Source organism: Muscardinus avellanarius (assembly GCF_963383645.1).
Source record: "Muscardinus avellanarius genome assembly, chromosome: 1".
Lineage (NCBI taxonomy): Eukaryota > Metazoa > Chordata > Mammalia > Rodentia > Gliridae > Muscardinus > Muscardinus avellanarius.
The window spans coordinates 194,880,669-194,897,997 of NC_137786.1; the positions used below are offsets into that span (position 1 = coordinate 194,880,669).

The window sequence follows — 17,329 nt, forward strand, 5'->3', positions numbered from 1 at the left end:
GTCCTTTCATGTTGCTTGAAGTAAGCACATTTAGGCATTCTGTCAACTCCAGAGATTAAAATTGAGGACAGAAATGATGATAAGGCTCTGTTCTGAGGGTTTCACATGTTTTAACTCACCCCCCCCACACACACACACAGCTCTATGGAGCGAGGAATAGATTTTGCTTATGCCAGTAGAATGGAGAATGCAGACCTTGACATCATGATGTGCTCTGCTAGGGGTCAGCTGCGGGTCATGGCAGAGCGACTCTCCTGCCTTCCCCTTCTATTGTAGAGCTCTTGTCTCATGTGTCCTGATTCTCTGTTAGTGCTTGTAAATAACAATGTATAGCAAACACACTATACCCATGGTGTGCATAGAGTGCTGGACACTGTTTTAGGTATTTTATCTTTATCAACATTTTATTCTCAAGGACTTTCTGAGAGCAGATATAGTTATATTCTCATTTTACAACTAAGCAAACTGAAGCAGAGATCGATTGAGTAGCTTGGCCAAGATCACACAGCTACCAAGTGGCATGCTGAGGTTTGCGTGCTGGAAGCCCAGCTCCAGAGTCTATCCATTAATCATCATGCTATCCTATGTATCAGGAGAATATCATGGAGGTATTCAAATTGCATTTGGAATGCCAGCCCCTCATGTAGATATAAGCAGAAGCTCAGGATGAGACACTGTTTGTTGTGGTCAGGAGCCTAGGGAGAAGAGTAAACGTGTACTCTCATGCCCAGCAGACCTGCTGGACACATGTGCTGGCCAAGACTGACTCTCTCCCAGCCTTTTTCCTCTTCTGTAAAGAGGGATAATGGAAACTTCCTCCTAGGGTGTTTGTGAAGGAAAAGAGATGGTGGTGTAAAAGGTGTCTGGCTTTGTCCTGGCTTATGGCAAGTGCAGGATGGATGAATATTCCCTACACTGCTTACAGGTCACACATTTTCTACCTATTGATTTATACACCAAAGTGCTTCTTCATACTCAGAAAGTAGGTACCCAGTGGGGTAGCTTGAGCAAGACTCCTGCAATGATGTCTGTGTCCTAATCCCCAGAACCTGTGACTATGTCCTTTTATAACATAAGATGACATTATCTGACAAAAAAGACTATCAAATGTGATTAGGGATTTTAGAATGGGAGGGTTATCCTGGATTATCCAGGCCGGCCAAGTGTGATCTCAAAGGTCCTTATAGGAGGGAGGCAGGAAGGTAAGAGACTGGAACCTTCTATGCTGCTGTCTTTGCATATAGGGGAAGGGGCCATGAACCGAGGAATGAATGAGGCTTCTAGAAGCTGTAATGACAAGGGCAGAGATTCTCTCCTGATTCTCCTTTAGAACAGAAACAGCCCAGTGACTCCTCGACTCTAGCTCTCTGACACTGATTTTGGACTTCTGACCTTCAGAACATAAGCTCATAAACATGTCATTTCAAGCCACTAAGATTGTAGTAATCTATTACAGCAGCCATAGAAACTTAATGTGCTCTAGGAGTCAAGCAAAGTAATCTTGCCGAGTCAGAAAGAGAGCTGCCTGGATTGCGTAGTAGAGGCTCACTTTCCTGCCACAGGCCCTTTGAGGTTCTGAGTTTCCTGGATGAAGCCTCCATTGTTAGCATGCTTCAGGGTGGAGCATTCCATGTCTGCACATTCAGAGCAGATCGGCGTGGGGAAGTGTGCGGAGGACAGAGGTACACAGTTCATTTGCAACACTGTGCCCATACTGTGGGTCACCTGAGTCACTGAGCAGTCATGGGAGAACCAAGTACCATTTCATCTGAGTCATTAGGAGGGAGTCCCAAGTCTTCAGGACCTCTGAGTTTCCTGATATAAACTCAGGAGTGAGTACTGTGTTCCCCAATGTAATTAATATGACATTTTATGGAAGATTTATATTTTGTATACTCTTAACATCAAAGCTTTGTAATACAAATAGTGTGTTTTTCATTTCTTTGCTTTCAGTAAGTATCTCCATATTCTCGGCACCTGGTATATGGTTAGGTGTGTTGGAAGAGCTCAGCTAGTATTTCTCAGATGAAAGAGCTATTCAGGGGCTTCCCAGAGAGTGAGGCAATGTCTCACATCCAATTCTGACATGTCGAAGACACTAGGTATTTCTTAAAGCTTTTGATATATTGGAATAATCCTAAAGTGAAAAAAAAAACTTTTCCAGTTTCTTCTCTCACAATTTTATATTTTATTTATTTATTTATTTATTTATTTATTTATTTATTTATTTTTGCAGTATGAGGGGTGGAACCCAGGGGCATTCTACCTCTGAGCGACACCCCAAGCCCTATTTTTTATTCTTTTTTGGAAATTGGGTCTCAATGAGTTAGTTGCATAGGGCTTTACTACGTAGCTGAGGTTGTCTGCAAACCCAGATCCTCCTGTCTTAGCCTTCCAAATGCTGGGATTCCAAGCATGTGCCACCATGCCTGGCTCAATTTTATATTTCTAAGTTAATTTTAGAGGTGTGTGGAAAGATACCAAAATAACAGGTTACTTGTGTTGATAAGGAAAATAGTTTCTGGTTTGACAAATCCTCTTAAACTATACTTCTTCAACGTTTGTATATATGAGAATCACCTGGTCTTTTGGCTCCATGGGTTTAGGAGGAGATAGATAATTACATTTTCACAAGAACCAGGTAACACTGATGCTGCTTGTCCAGTGACTACTCTTAGCCAACATTGTCTTAGAGTCAATAAAAAGCCTCTTCTTTGGGGGATATGCCTGTACAAACAAGCATTTTTTTCTTCAGTACTGGGAATGGAACCCAGGGACATTCTACCTCTGAGCTATATCCCCACCCCTATTTTTTATTCTTTATTTTGAAACAGATTCTCACTGAGTTGCAAAGTGCCTCACTAAGTAGCTGAGGCTGTCCTTGAACCGCGATCCTCCTGTCTCGGCTTCCCAAATGCTGGGGTTACAGGTGTGCACCACCACTACCAGCTACAAGCAAACATTTAAACACACATTTATATATCAAGTTGCTTAAAATTTTTTAATTAACAGTATTTCTAGAGAGTATGTTGAAATCTGACAAAGTATTTGAATAAGCCTTTCCTTTTGCTTTTTTGGAAAGTTTAGGATGTCTTCAGATGTTTTGGAGAATGTTGCATGTTCCAAGTCGAGGAGACTTGACTTGTGCACATGGTCATGGTCTCATGGGAGTCCCCCAGGTGCCTTCTCTGCCCCTCCCAGCTTACTCTACCTCTTGTGACCCTTCAACTCTTCCTTTGAAAATTTAGGGTGACAATCCTTTAGCATGCTGTATTTAATAACTTGCAACAATACTTTAGCATGCTGTATTTAATAACTTGCATCCCCACTGGACATTAACTTTTTTTGAGAATGGATGTCACATCTGCCCATCTGCCCACATTGCCTGGTATCTGGTTGATGGTCAGTGAAATGGAAGGCAGGCTTCCTGTAATCCTTGTACTTGGAAGGCCAAGACAGGAGGGTCGCAGGTTTGTGGCCAGCCTCAGCAATTTAGGGAGGCCCTCTACAACTTAGTGAGGCCCTGTTTCAAAATAAAAAGTGAAACAGGGCTGGGGGCATATCTCAGAGGAAGAATGCCCCTGGGTCAATCCCCAGTACCACACACACACACACACACACACACACACACACACACACACACACACATTTAAAGCAGAAATTCTCATTAGACCTGTGCTGAGATTAAAGCATTGTAAGTGGCAACACAGTGCTCAGAAAAGCTAAAGGACCTGGAAGAGACAGGATGATGGGGGCAGGGGGTGCTACAGATCTTCTTGAGCAGAAAGACAAGTGGATGATGATTTGTAAGCCTGCAGATCGTGGTTTATATAAGAGCCATCTGGACCTCGTGCTTGGATCCACCTCCCTGCATATGTCTTTATGGAATTCTTATGTTTCAACCTAGCATCAAAGGTGTGTGTGTGTGTGTGTGTGTGTGTGTGTGTGTGTGTGCGTGTGGTAGGTTATTGCTTAATTTTTTTATGAAATGGAACTTACTAAGGAATTCCTATTTGTACGTTAGGCATTGTTAGCCTATGGTGTGTGCTTATTGAGAATGGGGCTTTTGGTAAACACCATTGTGCTCACCTGAGGTACAGAATGGGGACCAAAATGTCAAGTTTAGGTCCCAGAGGGTTGTTTCTTTTTTCTTTTTTTGGGGGGGGTACTGGGGATTGGACCCAGGGAAATTCTAACATTGAGTTATATCCCCAGCCCTGTTTCCCCCACCCACACCTTTTTTTTTTCTAATTTTGAGACAGGATCTTGATAAATTGCTCAAGCTGGCCTGAAACTTACAACCCTACTGTCTTTCCTGACCTCAGAAAAACTTCTAAAACATAAAATAGAAAAGATGCCAACAGTTGGATGAAAATCAATATGCTTCACTCACACAGAAATGACCTTCCACCTTTGTTTTAGAAAAGATCTGATAATCTGGCAACAATGGGTTAGCTCTTTACAGGCTGAATTAACCAGACATTAGCTGCCCCTCTGGGTAGATATGGTTGTATTGTCACTGTTTCCATTATTCCCTGTTGTTTTATATCCAGCATCTTTTATTCTTTTGTTATTCATCTACTCCTCCTTTGCACACATTTCAGATTTTTGACCTCCAAACTACAGTATTCCTATAATTATCATGAGTTGTCTCAGGAATCCTAAGCAATGGCATAGGGTAGTTTGAAACACTCATTCTGTGAGCATTTTGATTTGAAAGTAAAGCCTATACATATTCACAGTAACCTAAATTATTTTCTGTGCCTGAAGACTTAAAACACTATAAAAAGTTTTAAGTATCCCCTAGAAGGAGGTCTCTCCTTGTAGAGTCTCCTTTTCTTCTGATACAGACAGATTTGGCTGGGATGACTGGTTACTGGTGATGACTGCCTTGTCCCAGTGTTGAGGACAGAGGGCAGGAAGAGGGACCCGGCAGAGTGCTGCTTCCGAGAACTTGCTGTTGGGTTTCATAGGGCTTCACATCTTACAAAACACATCACATTGAATGTGAAATGTTCTAATTCTTAGGACCACCCGCCAGTTTAAATTTAGCCCTGGGAGAGAGGAATGTCTTCCTGATTTGCTGATAAATCGGTAGAATATTGTGAAATGACTAGTATTGAACCATTTTTTAACCTAAAAAATGGTAGTTTTATTTGGTTCACAGTTGCTTGACAAATATGTAAATAGTAACAGATTAGCATTAGCATTATATGATAGGTTACAAATTGTCACTATGTCTTCACAAGTGGATTAGGGATCTCACAGCCTCAGAATATTGAAGGATATTCTGTAATAGAGACCTTATTGTCTAGTCTATTCTCCTTTTCCAATGAAATATGACATGCCTCTGACATTCTATGACAATAAGCAAAGCCTAGAGCTATTTTAACTATTAATAATGTGTGTGTGTGTGTGTGTGTGTGTGTGTGTGTGTGTGAGAGAGAGAGAGAGAGAGAGAGAGAGAGAGAGAGAGAGAGAGAGAGAGAGAGGATGAATGAATGTATAATGAGAATGTATGTGTGATACTGGGTTGGAACCCAGGAGCCTTCTATCTCTGGGCTACACCCCCACCCCTATTTTATTTTTATATTTGGAAACAAGGTCTTGCTAAGTTGTGGAGGACCTCACTAAGTCATGGAGGCTGGCCACAAACCTGAGATTCCCCCTGTCTAAGCTTCCTGAATACTGGGATTACAGGTGTGTGCCACCATGCCAGGCTAATAAGATTCTTTTTTTTTTTTTTTTTTTTTTTTTTGCAGTACTGGGGATGGAACCCAGGGGCATTCTACCTCTGAGTTACACCCCCAGCCCTTATTTTTTAGTCTTTTTTAGTTTTGAAACAGGGTCTCACTGAGTTGCGAAGGGCCTCATTAAGTAGCTGCGGCTGTCCATGAACCATGATCCTCCAGTTTCTGCCTTCCGAATCCTGGGATTACAGGCATGCACCACCACGCCTGGCCAAGATTCTTACTATTTTTAACTTCGTAATTTTCGATTCATTGGCGCACGTTTATTGCCTTGATCATAGATTTTAAAATTGAAAACTATTTGTTGAAGCTAGTTTCTTGGCGTGAGGTTTTGCATGTCACTTGCAAATTTCCCCAATGTTATATTAATAATCACCAGTGGTCTGTAATTCAAGCATAATTCCTTACCCATACCTACAAAGAGCTTTTGAAGTGAAAAATAATTTGAGGAATATGTGGAAGTCACACGCATTGTGTTGGCAGATAATAGTCACCCACTGATTGCTAGTAGAATTTGAAACTGCTAGTAGAATTTGGAACAATATGATAGTTTTTGAGTTTGATTTCTCACAGACATTAATACTGCAGTTACCTTCATCCCAGTCATCCTCAGAGTGGATGAGTGAGGTCTTGAGGGATTCTGAGCTGACTATTAAAGAATTCAAAGGTATCTGCTTGGCTTTGCTTCCTGCCTATGGATGCTGCCAGGCCAAGTTATATACTCAAGTACTTTTGGTTCCTAAATTGCAAGGCTGGAGTGCATGGATTGACCATTCAGGAGCAACTCAGAGCCACAGAGCTGAGTTTCACAAGCTAGAGGAGAGGAAGGAGGGGCTTGGTCTCCAAGCTGGTGAGTGACAATCTTGTTCTTATCCTCTGCCAGCACATGATGCCATTTGTGTACTTTGTGTGGTGAGTCCGCATGTTCTAGTGGTCCTTCCAGAATTGAGAATATTCTGAACTATGAGGCTTAAATACTCGTGAAATATCAAGGATCTGTTGTCAGCATTTGTTTACATTTTTGTGTTGCCTCTTGACAACTTTGTTGTAACCTGCAGGGTTGAATATATAAATATGCAAAGATACAAAAAGAATACAGACCTTTTTAAGAGCATAGTGAGCCTGTGCCGGATCTGGAGGAGATAAGTTGCTGAATACACTTTTCTGCTTAACACGTGGTGCCCGTAAGTGTAAGTGGGTGATTGTTTACTTATAGTCAGCTCCTGCGCAGGAGGCTGTCTGCTCCTTCAGCGAAGGATCCCATTGTCTTGTCTGCTACTTTGTTTTCTGTCCCTAGAACAGGGCCACAAAGAAAGTAGATGCTTAATTAGTATTTTTTCAAGGAATGAATACGTTCTCCAGGCTCCATTAATTTCCTGAATGAGATTCACTAGCAGGTGTCCACATCACCACTCTTTCTCATGTGTTTGGAGAACTGGAAATCATGGTTTTCTTCTTAAAGTTATTGTCTGAATATGTGTTCTTCTCTGTGCATAAAGCCAAAGATTCCTGCAAAATACTATTTATCTCTTTCTCTCTATTCCCCCCTCCCCCCCCCCCCGCTCATGCTGGGGATTGAACCTAGGGTCATTCTATCTCCAAGCAATACTTTTACTTTTTATCTTGAAATAGGGTCTCACTAAGTTACTGAGAGTGTCCTTGAACCTGCAATCCTCCTGCTTCAGTCTCCAAAGTACTGGGATTACAGGCATGTGCCACCACACCTGGTTTAACTCTCTTTTAAAAAATAGATTTGGTATACTATGTTAGCTTTCCATTACTATAACAAATACCCAGGATATTCTGAATTGAGCTTATAAAAAAAAAGGGTTATTTTAGCCTGCAGTTTTGAAGGTTCCAGCCCACAGTGAGTTTGCTCTGTTGCTTTTGGGCCTGGGCTAAGGCAGCACATTATGGCAGGGAGTGCATGATGGAGCAAAGTTGCTTATTTCATGGTAATTGGGAAGTGAAAGAGAGAGAAAGAGGAAAGGGTGGGTTCCACTGTCCCCTTTGACGACATGTCCCCAGAGACCGGAAGACCACTCATAGGCCCTACCTCTTATTAAACACCACCTCTCAGTAGCTCCCAGCTTGGGACTAAGCTTTTTCACGGGGATCTTTGGGGGACATTTCAGATCCAAACCACAGCATATCTATTCATTGTATAGTGATTATCATAATAAAATTAATTAATACAGTCATTACTTCCTGTATACCTTAGAGCTTGAGAACTTGCTTAATTTATAACTGAAAAATTGTAGCCTTGGACCAACATCTCCCTGTTTCCCCAACCTTCAGCCTCTGGTAACAGAAAACCTGTGTCATATCCTCTAAATATTGCTCCTTGATGCCAATCACTCCTCACTGGTTTTGTGTCCAGCACCTAACTTGGAGTCCTTGACCTTTAGGAGTGCTAGGGAGGTGAGGAGCTTCTCTGAAAAAGCAGCAGAAGCGGTTGAATATTTCTCCTTTTTTATTTTTACGATTTTGTGGTACTAGGGATTGAACCCAGAGGCATTGTCCCTCTGAGCTACACCCCCAACCCGATTTTATTTCTCACTTGGAAACAAGATCTTGCTAGGTGAGTGAGAGCCTCACTATGTTGCTGAGGCTGTCCTCGAGCTTGTGATCCTCCAGTCTCAGCCTCCTGGGATTACAGGGGTCACCACCAAGTCCAGCTGTGATTGAGCCTTTCTGACAACACTCATCCTCAGCGCAGTTTCCCCTTTCACTGGCCACTGTCCTTAAAAGACAACAGAGCTCAGCTTGAGAGTTTACTATGGGAATCTTCAGAGGGAGGACTCACTTCTAGAACTTTGGCTATACTTCCCCTCTCAAGCATCTCTCTTTGTTTCGAGGGGGAAAAATGGGAAGCCAGAAAATGATAGGAAAACAAAACATTCTAGGTGGTTGGAAAGAAAGCGGGAAAAGGCGCCGAAGGAATTTTAAATGTTTGGTTTCAATTTTTTTTCTTCTCAAAAGAATTTTTTGTGCATCCATATGGACTTACCCATTTGCTATAACAGCAGAGAAACTCCCATAAAGTTTTTTTTCTTAAGAATTCCTGACATCCTGGAAGGCAGAAGTTATAAATATTATTAATAGTGTGGTAGATAACATTGCCAAATGAAAGGAAGGAGTTGGGCAAGGCAATAAAGCAGCAGGACCAGCAGACCGACATCAGGACCCTTAAGCCACGTGGGCTCTGCTTCCTACATTCTCAGGCTCTCACTGGCTCCTTAAAAGCTTTGATATTTGAGTGGCCAAGGCCAGGACACAGGGCATGGAGTCCCTCAAACTACTGGAAAAAATTTTTTAGACGAGTAAATTGTATTTTTAATTTTTTTTTATTGGTGCATTGTAGTCATACATCTTAATGTATGAAATGTGGAGACACACATACACACATCACCCAATTAGCCCTTACCTGATCCCTCCCCTATTCCCTCCCCATCCCTCCCACCCATGTTTGGCTTAGTGATTGATGCATCTTTAAGGGATATAATGTGATGTTTCAATATAATTATATACTGGGTATTGATCAACTCAGGATATTTTGGTCTCCATCATCTCAGACTTTTATCATTTCTTTGCTATGAGAACATTCCAAATACTCTTTCTAGCTATTTTGAATCATACAGTACAGTATTGTTGACTATAGTCACCGTCTGTGTAATAAAATACCAGAATTTGCTCCTCCTATCTGGCTATGCCCCTGTGTATTAACCATCTTTCCTCATTCCCCTACAAAACTGGCTTTGTACATTAGTCAAGTAAACAGAAGCTCAGGTGGCCTACAGAAAAGTGGGTGGGCCCCTATGATCTCAATTTCCCCAGCTAGGAGGATTTGAGTACCAGGATACAGTTCCACATTTCTAAAGTTCCCTTCCAAAATTAAAACTCTAGTATCAGGGCCCCATGAGCTCTGCCTGTGGGGTATCCTTCTTTAGGACCGCACTTGGTCTTCCGTGAGCTTAGTGAACACTTAATGATGCTGGACCCAAACTGATCCAGGTGGACAATACAAGCTGGTGAGACTGGGCATCAGATCATGCCCCTTAGGAATGTAGAAGAAACAGATAGCACTGGTAAGACAGACACTTAGGAGGGCACATTGCCAAAGTGTAGTTTGCTATTTAGTTTGGTTTTATGGTTGGATTTTTTTTCTTCTTTATTTTTATTTTTTGAGAAAAGGCAGAGGAATGAGGAAGGGGTATCAGAAGGTCATGAAGCCCTCTTGGATATGAAAAAGACATTCCTGCTACATGTGATCACAGATGTTGACATTTGCTTCCTCTCCCTCCTCTGTGGCCAGCCCAGACTCACTGGAGCCCCACCTCTAGGCTGCTGCTTGAGCCATTCCTAACGGAAAACAGCCTGTCCTTGGGCATTCAGACTGAAAAGATGCCCCTCCCCACCATCACCAATGCCATGGTGATGGGCAGGGTGGAGGGCCTATAAGGTTTCCATAAGGAATGGAAGTACTCTGTGTTCTTTCCTAACCCAAGTCGCTCCTGTGTGCAGTCACACTCTGCCCTTGGTCAGGTGAGCTCTCCTTGTTCTTTTCCTTGTCCAGTGCACTTCTTCAATCTATCTGGGTTTCCAGAACGTGTTCTACTAACCCTGCACTGAGGATTTCATCTGTAGATTCCCTAGGCACATTTTCCTCCTACTTTTGATGCCTGGCTAGCTCATGGGGTCCCAGCACACATTTGCTTCATTTCTTTCATCAACAAAAACTCTCAAATACCTATTATCCTACACCTCATTGTAAGTGCTTGGGACCACATCAGTAAACAAAGTGGACAGAATGCTTTGTCTATGGCCCTACCTGCTCTCTTCCTTAAGACATTCTTAGGAGCTGCTTACAGTGATGCATACCTATAGTTCCAACTTCTTAGGAGATAGGATTGCTTGAGGTCAAGGGTTAGAAGCCAGTCTGGGCAATACAGAGATAACTCATCAGAAGGAAGTAAGAAAGGAGAGAGAGAGGGGAAAAGGAGGGTGAGGAAAAAAGGAAGGAAGGAAAGGAAAGGAAAGGGCAAGGTGAGTTTGGTTGGGTATAATTCTAATCCTAGTACTTGGGAGACTGACATAGGAGTATCATAGGCTCAAGATCAGGCTCAGCAACTTAGCAACACTCTAAGCCACTTAGACCCTGTTTCAGACTAAAAAGGGCTAGGGGTATACCTTGGAGGTAGAAAACCACCCCTAAATTCAATCGCCAGTTAAAAAAGAGAGAATTCTTGCCTTATTCCCCCCCACACACACTCCCACTAGATCAAATCTTCCAATATACTTTTCCCATACTGTCTTCTCTTTCATGGTAACCATGTATTAATTTGTGCTTTATTTGTTTAATGCCTCTTCTCCTACACTGGTCTACTATGCTCTGCAAGGTCCAGCAGTAATGTCTGTTTTATTCAACACTTATATACCCAACACTAGCACATAGCTCAGTAAATTTGGGTGAAGGCATAGATCAGTGAATGAATGACTAATGATTCTTGATGACAAGTGTGAGGGTTACATGCACTTCTGGAAGCAAGTTGTTTGAGCTGGTATTTACCTGACGAAGCTGCACTGTGCTTTAGATTCAAAAGACCTTGCACATTCTGACTTAGCCTTTTCTAGGGTCTAGGTCCTATTGCCTGGACGTTAGGCCTTTCATGATTAAAAATAAAAAATGGCTGTGACTGTGCCTGATTTTAATGCAAGAGCTGTTTGTGCCTCCTCCCAGGGTGGAGATCTCAAAGGGCATGGTGTGAAACTCCTCCTAACTCATAAGAATCAGCTGTCCATTTCCTTGGTCTGCCCAGAGCACCATTTTGCCTGGGCTGCTGCAGCTCCCATAGAGATGGTCTTCTTTTGCATTAATCATTTTCATGTGCTTTGCACTTGGCTACACTGGTATTCAGAGAAAAATGCTGCCATGACAACTGCCACAACAGATGGTATTTGATCAGTCTCTAAGCTACCAAGGAGATATACAGCAGTACTTCCGAGGTTTGCATATTTTACGTTATCATGAGACCCAGTCCAGCCTTAATCATGATTGAAATGCAAAGTTTTCCATTTGCTTCCCATCTCCTACTTCTCTCTCCAGTTGTTTGGCATTTGTTTTGATTCCCCTTGCTGTCTGACTGTCCTGGGTGGGGATATCCTTCCAGATATGGGAGACAAAAGCTGTAACATACATAACCTGTGGAAGTTGTCCTGTAAACCTGGAATCCAGAGACTCTTGAGAACAACTCACCTTTGGGATGGAAGTCCCAATGGATACTGGGAGGAAGGACTGCACAGGTTACATCTCATGGTGACCCCAAAAGAGATTCTAGAAAAGTGTATCCTGATCCTCATTCATCCATTCTCCCTGGCCCCTCCTTTATCTATCACCTTTTTTCTCCCATGGTCCCCAAGCTACATGTCAGTCCCTCTGGTGAGTTTCTTGTTCCAGATAGTGCTACAAACCCCAGTAACTTGATCCCAGATCTCTTGAGCCCGTTTCTATGGTTACAGCTCCAAGAGCCTTTTCTCCTGGTCCCTGCTCCTTCAGTAACACTGGAATGTCCAACTTCACACAGATTTTTTTTTTCCAGCTAATTTTGGAAAGTAGTTTATATTGGCCACTATGTGTTAATGAACAACTTTGGTCGTATTTACATACTTTTCTGGTTAGAAGTCTTTTCCGTCACTCTGTCTCCCAATTTTAACTGGATCTTCATCTCATGCTGATTTCTGGGTCCCATATGAGCAGACGCCTCCTTAGAGATGGCAGAAGGACAAGGACATCTTTGTACTATAATGGTACTGGGGTGCTACGTCTGGGGCCCCTTTCCCTCTTGAGGTAGGGTGGAAGTTTGAAGTTTCAGCAGCACACGAAGATGGATTGTTTACCTGTACAATATTTAGAAGAAAACCTCAAGGTGAATTTTAATCACAAGAGGGTCTGGATCAAAGAAAGTCTCCCCTTCTGATCTCATTCCAAATAAGGCGGGAGGTTGGAATCCAGATCTGACCCCTTTCTGCTCCCCAGCCTTACTCTCTTCCTGGGGTGCAGATGAAAAGAGTGTGGGTCTCAGCCGTCTTGTCAGGAGTGATTTTTTTTTTTACCTTAATGGAACATTATTAAAGAGTGGATTTTTTTTTTTTTGAGACTTGGGGAATGTTTTTTGAACTCCTGTGAGCAGAGTTCATAGTAGAGGGGGGATAAATTCAAAGAACTTGATGGGCTTATGAATGAGCCTTGAAATGACCAAAATCTTATTTTTAGTTTTAACTTTTTCTGGAAGTGCAATCCAGCCATCTGGATGTTGCTTCTTGGGTTTCATCTCCTTTTTGGAAGAAAACACTGTTGGTGCCTTTTGGCCTTCTCTGTTAACTTAGTGCAGGAAATGCTAATTTTTCCCCTATTAATATGTTCTGATTCTCCCTGAGATGAATAAGAATCAGATGGGCATGTAGGGTGACTGTGGACCTGGAGAATCTTGTGTAAATGCAGGCTCCTGTGATGGAGGAAGTCCTCTGGGTTCTAGCCTCATCTCTGCTGAGTGGTCTTGGTCAAAATTCTTAACTTCTTTACCTCATTTTCGCCATCACATGATATTTGCTAAAACCAATACCATTGAAAGGATAGAGCACAGTGCTTGATCCAGAGCAGACCTCTACACACGAGTAAGGAGACTGAATTAATGATTAAAGAAATCACACAACTCAGGGTTTCTTACCCTCCACTATTGCATTCAGATTGGATGGTCCGCTGTTTTGATCCTGTGTGCCATAGGATGCTTAGCATTATCGTTGGACTCTACCCACAGTAGCATCCCTCACCCTCACTGGGACAGCCCCAAATATTGCCGACAGAGCCAAATTGTCTCCTCTCCTCCGCTCTTTCTCCACATCAGTGGAGGAATACTGATCTAAATTATGAAATTCTATTAAAGAATTATAGGACTTAAAATCAACAGAGGGAGCTTTCCAGGCAACCTATCTATAATCACCCATTCTTTTAATAGAAGTTAATGCTAAAAGAAAGCGTGATAGAATAAACTATATCAAACATAGACTTGCACAAAGATGCCACCATGTCTTTTAAATGATACTGTGTGCATTGACTGGTCCATGAAAACACCAAGTAAAGGTACTTTCTGCTCCTTGACAGAAAAGTTCTGTAGAGCAGTGCTTTTCTTGAATATGTTGGTGGATGCCCCCCTTTTCCCTCTCTAGTACCACATTGCTGCATTTTTGCTGAAAAACCTTAATCCCTACATGTCAACCCATGTACATGATGCTTTTGATGATAACTCTCAAGTGCACCATTTTTAAGTTTTGCATTAACAGAGGTGCAGAAGCAGTTGGTTTTTTCCTTTTCTCTTTTTCCATGGGGACATAATTGTCAAAGCCTCTCTTATCAGCCATGTGCAAGATGCTATATTAAAGAAACAGAAGAGGATTATAGGAAGAGACAAGGAGTGGGGGCAGAATTTCATAGTTTTATCACAGTTTTAATAATAGTGCCTATTATTATTTGTGGGAGGTAACAACTACACCCTTGAGTGTTTTTAGTATATTGCCACTGTGTGCAACAGCAGAAACCAGAAAAATAGTTATCATTTTCTCTTAAAAGCAGGGTTTTGTAATTGAAGAAAACAGCATAAAATAGGAGCAGATTGTCCACCACACTATCTACAGGGCCCTTGCAGCTATTCTCTTCCTTTCTTCCCTCTTCTTCCACCCTGCAAGATGCTAGTACCTGGTCCTCACTGTCAGTCATCCTGGGGGACTGGACAGAAGAAAGGAGAGATTAAAAGCAATATTATTTTCCTCCAACTATATAAAAATGGTTTTCTATGATGCTGGCAGGCATAGCTTACAGTGTCAGCATTTACTTAGTTTGCAAAAATTGAATTCTCTCCCTTTTTGTAGAGATGAGAAAATGTTTGCCAGATAAGGAGTCTTCAAGGTGGGCAAGATGTGGGGAAAGAGGTGGAAAGCTGTTTCCAAAATGCAAGAGTATAGTGGCTTCAAGCTCAGGATTGAGTTGATGCTTATAAGATGGGTATAGTTTTATTCAGGTGCCCCTCAGCTTACTTTAATACCAACCTAGTGAGACTTGGTTTCAAAACAAAAATTTAAGTACATCTGGGTTTAATCCCCAGTACCACACATACATATATACACACACAGTGTAGACACTTTATACTTTCTGTGGCCATGAAGGACCACCAGGAATTTGCTGAAAGGAAGCCTAGTGGTACAGTACTTGGGAGGCTGAGACAGGAGAATCACAAGTTCCAGGACAACCTCAGCAAAATAGACTCTCAGCAACACAGCAAGACCCTGTTTCAAAATAGAAAAATAAAAAAGGCTGGGGGTATAGCTCAGAGGTAGGATGTCCCTGGGTTCAACTCCCAGTCTCACTCACACACACACACACACACACACACACACACACAGGAATTTCCTTGAAGATGGGGAGGGAGGATGGTGATGTATATGCTATGAAAGGCAATCGTTTAGTAGCTCAAAATAAATTACATGGGTTAAATGCTAGTTTAAGTGCATAAGTCTGTTGCTGGGTGGGTTGGATGGTTGTGGAGGGGAATGGAGTCCTTATCAGATGCAAATTATGTGGAATTCAAAGATCCTTGTGCCAGGTCAAAAGCAATTTCTTTTATTTATGGTCACCAGTGACATTAATCAAGCCAGAACATTTTCCTTTAAACCAAAAAGTAATTAGCCCTGACAGTTGAAGTCACATCAAACCTTTGGGAATGACCTAATTGTTCTTTTGTGAGGGCTGAATACTCGCTTCCCTTTGGCTGTTGGTGTCAGCTCTAGCAAACCTGCGAGGCCTCCCCGGCTCTGGCTGGGTGCATCCCTTCTTGTTCTAGAACACAAAGGACAGAGAGGCTTGGGAAGTCACTGCTCTCCCTGGTCATCTGCAATGCCTACCATCCTGAGAATTTTGTGAGTAAACACTACCCAGATTCCTGCTAGAATTCCCACTCACCATTTGTACGCCTGACCGCCTGCTTCTTCGGTGGCTGGAAATGTCTCCCAGCTGCTGGGAGATGGGTGGGTACACCAACCTCGTCCCCACTTCCATTTTCTCTGGCACATGTTCAAGCTTTCAGGATTGTTCCGGTGACATCGATCAAGATGAGAGCCCTCATTCCATCCTGGTAGTTTTTGGCAGTTGTGAGCAATCCAGGGCCTCGACTTTTGGCATCGTGTGGTTGGGATATTAGGTAACCTTTCCCTGTGCAAGTACAGACAAAGGAGACTCCTGTGCTGCATCCAGTCAGCCATTGGCCGTTTTTACAGCATTCTGTTTGTCCTTGGTTACTAATGAGAGGTGGCTCTAGAGAAGGCTGAATATTTATTAAATGTAAATTGTTGTTTTCTTTTCCCCCCCAGATTGAAAACATAGATGCCTGCTTGAATTTCCTGGCAGCCAAGGGAATAAACATCCAGGGGCTGTCTGCAGAAGGTGAGTGAGGGCTTGCGCTTCAGCTGCCTTTCTGCCATCAGCAATTCCCACCTGTTTGGTATTTGTTGATGCTGTTACTACAGTTGAGGGGTGCTGGTGGGCTTCTTCTGCTTTCGTTTGCTGTCAGGCAGCTCATTGCTTGCTGAGACTCGGGGATGCCAACTTTATGACAACCCAAAGAATCATTGTTAAGAATGCAGCCACATCTACAGCCACACACCAGCCCTGTCTGCAAGCCACCGAAAGGGGTGGTGAAAAGCCAGCCACTCCTGTTGGAGAGGGACCTGCTCTAACAATGCTGATTTGATACACCTGTCTGGTGGCTCGGTTAATTATCAAGTCAGGCCTTATCTGCGGGAGCGAGAACACTCAACCATAGAGCATACTAAACTACCATTCCCAGGGAAAAAGTTCTGCATTTGTACCTCTCACTTTTATTAAAGAAACAGAACTTTTCTTTGTTGTTAGGGGAAAAGGGCATGAGACTTATTAATGCACTACATTTCTACAGCCTGATTAGTTTTTAATTAGCTTAAATTTGGTGGCTAATTGGCACATTAGCATTTTCTATTAAAGGAGGGTTCCGCCTGGAGCAGGCTGGTTGGAATCCTGAGCCTCCTCAGGCAACACCCCATCCTGGAAACTTTCACTCCCTCTCCTGTTTGTAAACACAAGCAGCTGCCAGCTCAGAAGCTGCCCTCAGCCCTGTGTCCTCCCAAACTCATTAGGCAGCACCTGCCTCCAGCTTCCCCAGAACAGGTAACACAACTTGGCAGAGCATCTCAGAAGGTGCACCTTTCGCTAGCAAGGGTGCTCTTTGAGAAGAGGCCTGTGAGCACGGCCCGGGGGATGGGGACAGGGTGGACAGAGGGCGCAGCATGGAGAGAAGGACCCATGTGGAACAGGTAAGTGTGCGGCATGGTGGATGCTCTGGGGCCGCTCCTTGTCTCTGCTCTTCAGCTTCATCAAAGCTTGGTTGTTCTGTGTCTCTGAGGTGTGGTCTCTCTTTTCCGGCATTGAGGTGGGTGGCATCAATGGCTGATGTTAGTGCTTGCTGGGTATAATATGTATCTGAGTGAGATTGTTG

The 17,329-nt window shown here is 42.9% G+C and overlaps 1 protein-coding gene across 3 annotated transcripts in view; it reads left to right on the forward strand.

The window, feature by feature from the left end:
* Nucleotides 1-17,329, forward strand: part of NAV2 (neuron navigator 2) — a gene marked incomplete at both ends in the record, with an annotated part of 737,881 nt that overhangs the window by 479,765 nt on the left and 240,787 nt on the right. For all 3 annotated transcript variants that reach the window (XM_080694785.1, XM_080694783.1, XM_080694784.1), the window contains one exon: nucleotides 16,170-16,242. In XM_080694785.1, coding sequence (XP_080550911.1) covers nucleotides 16,170-16,242 — 73 coding nt within the window. The remainder of the gene's footprint in view (nucleotides 1-16,169; nucleotides 16,243-17,329) is intronic.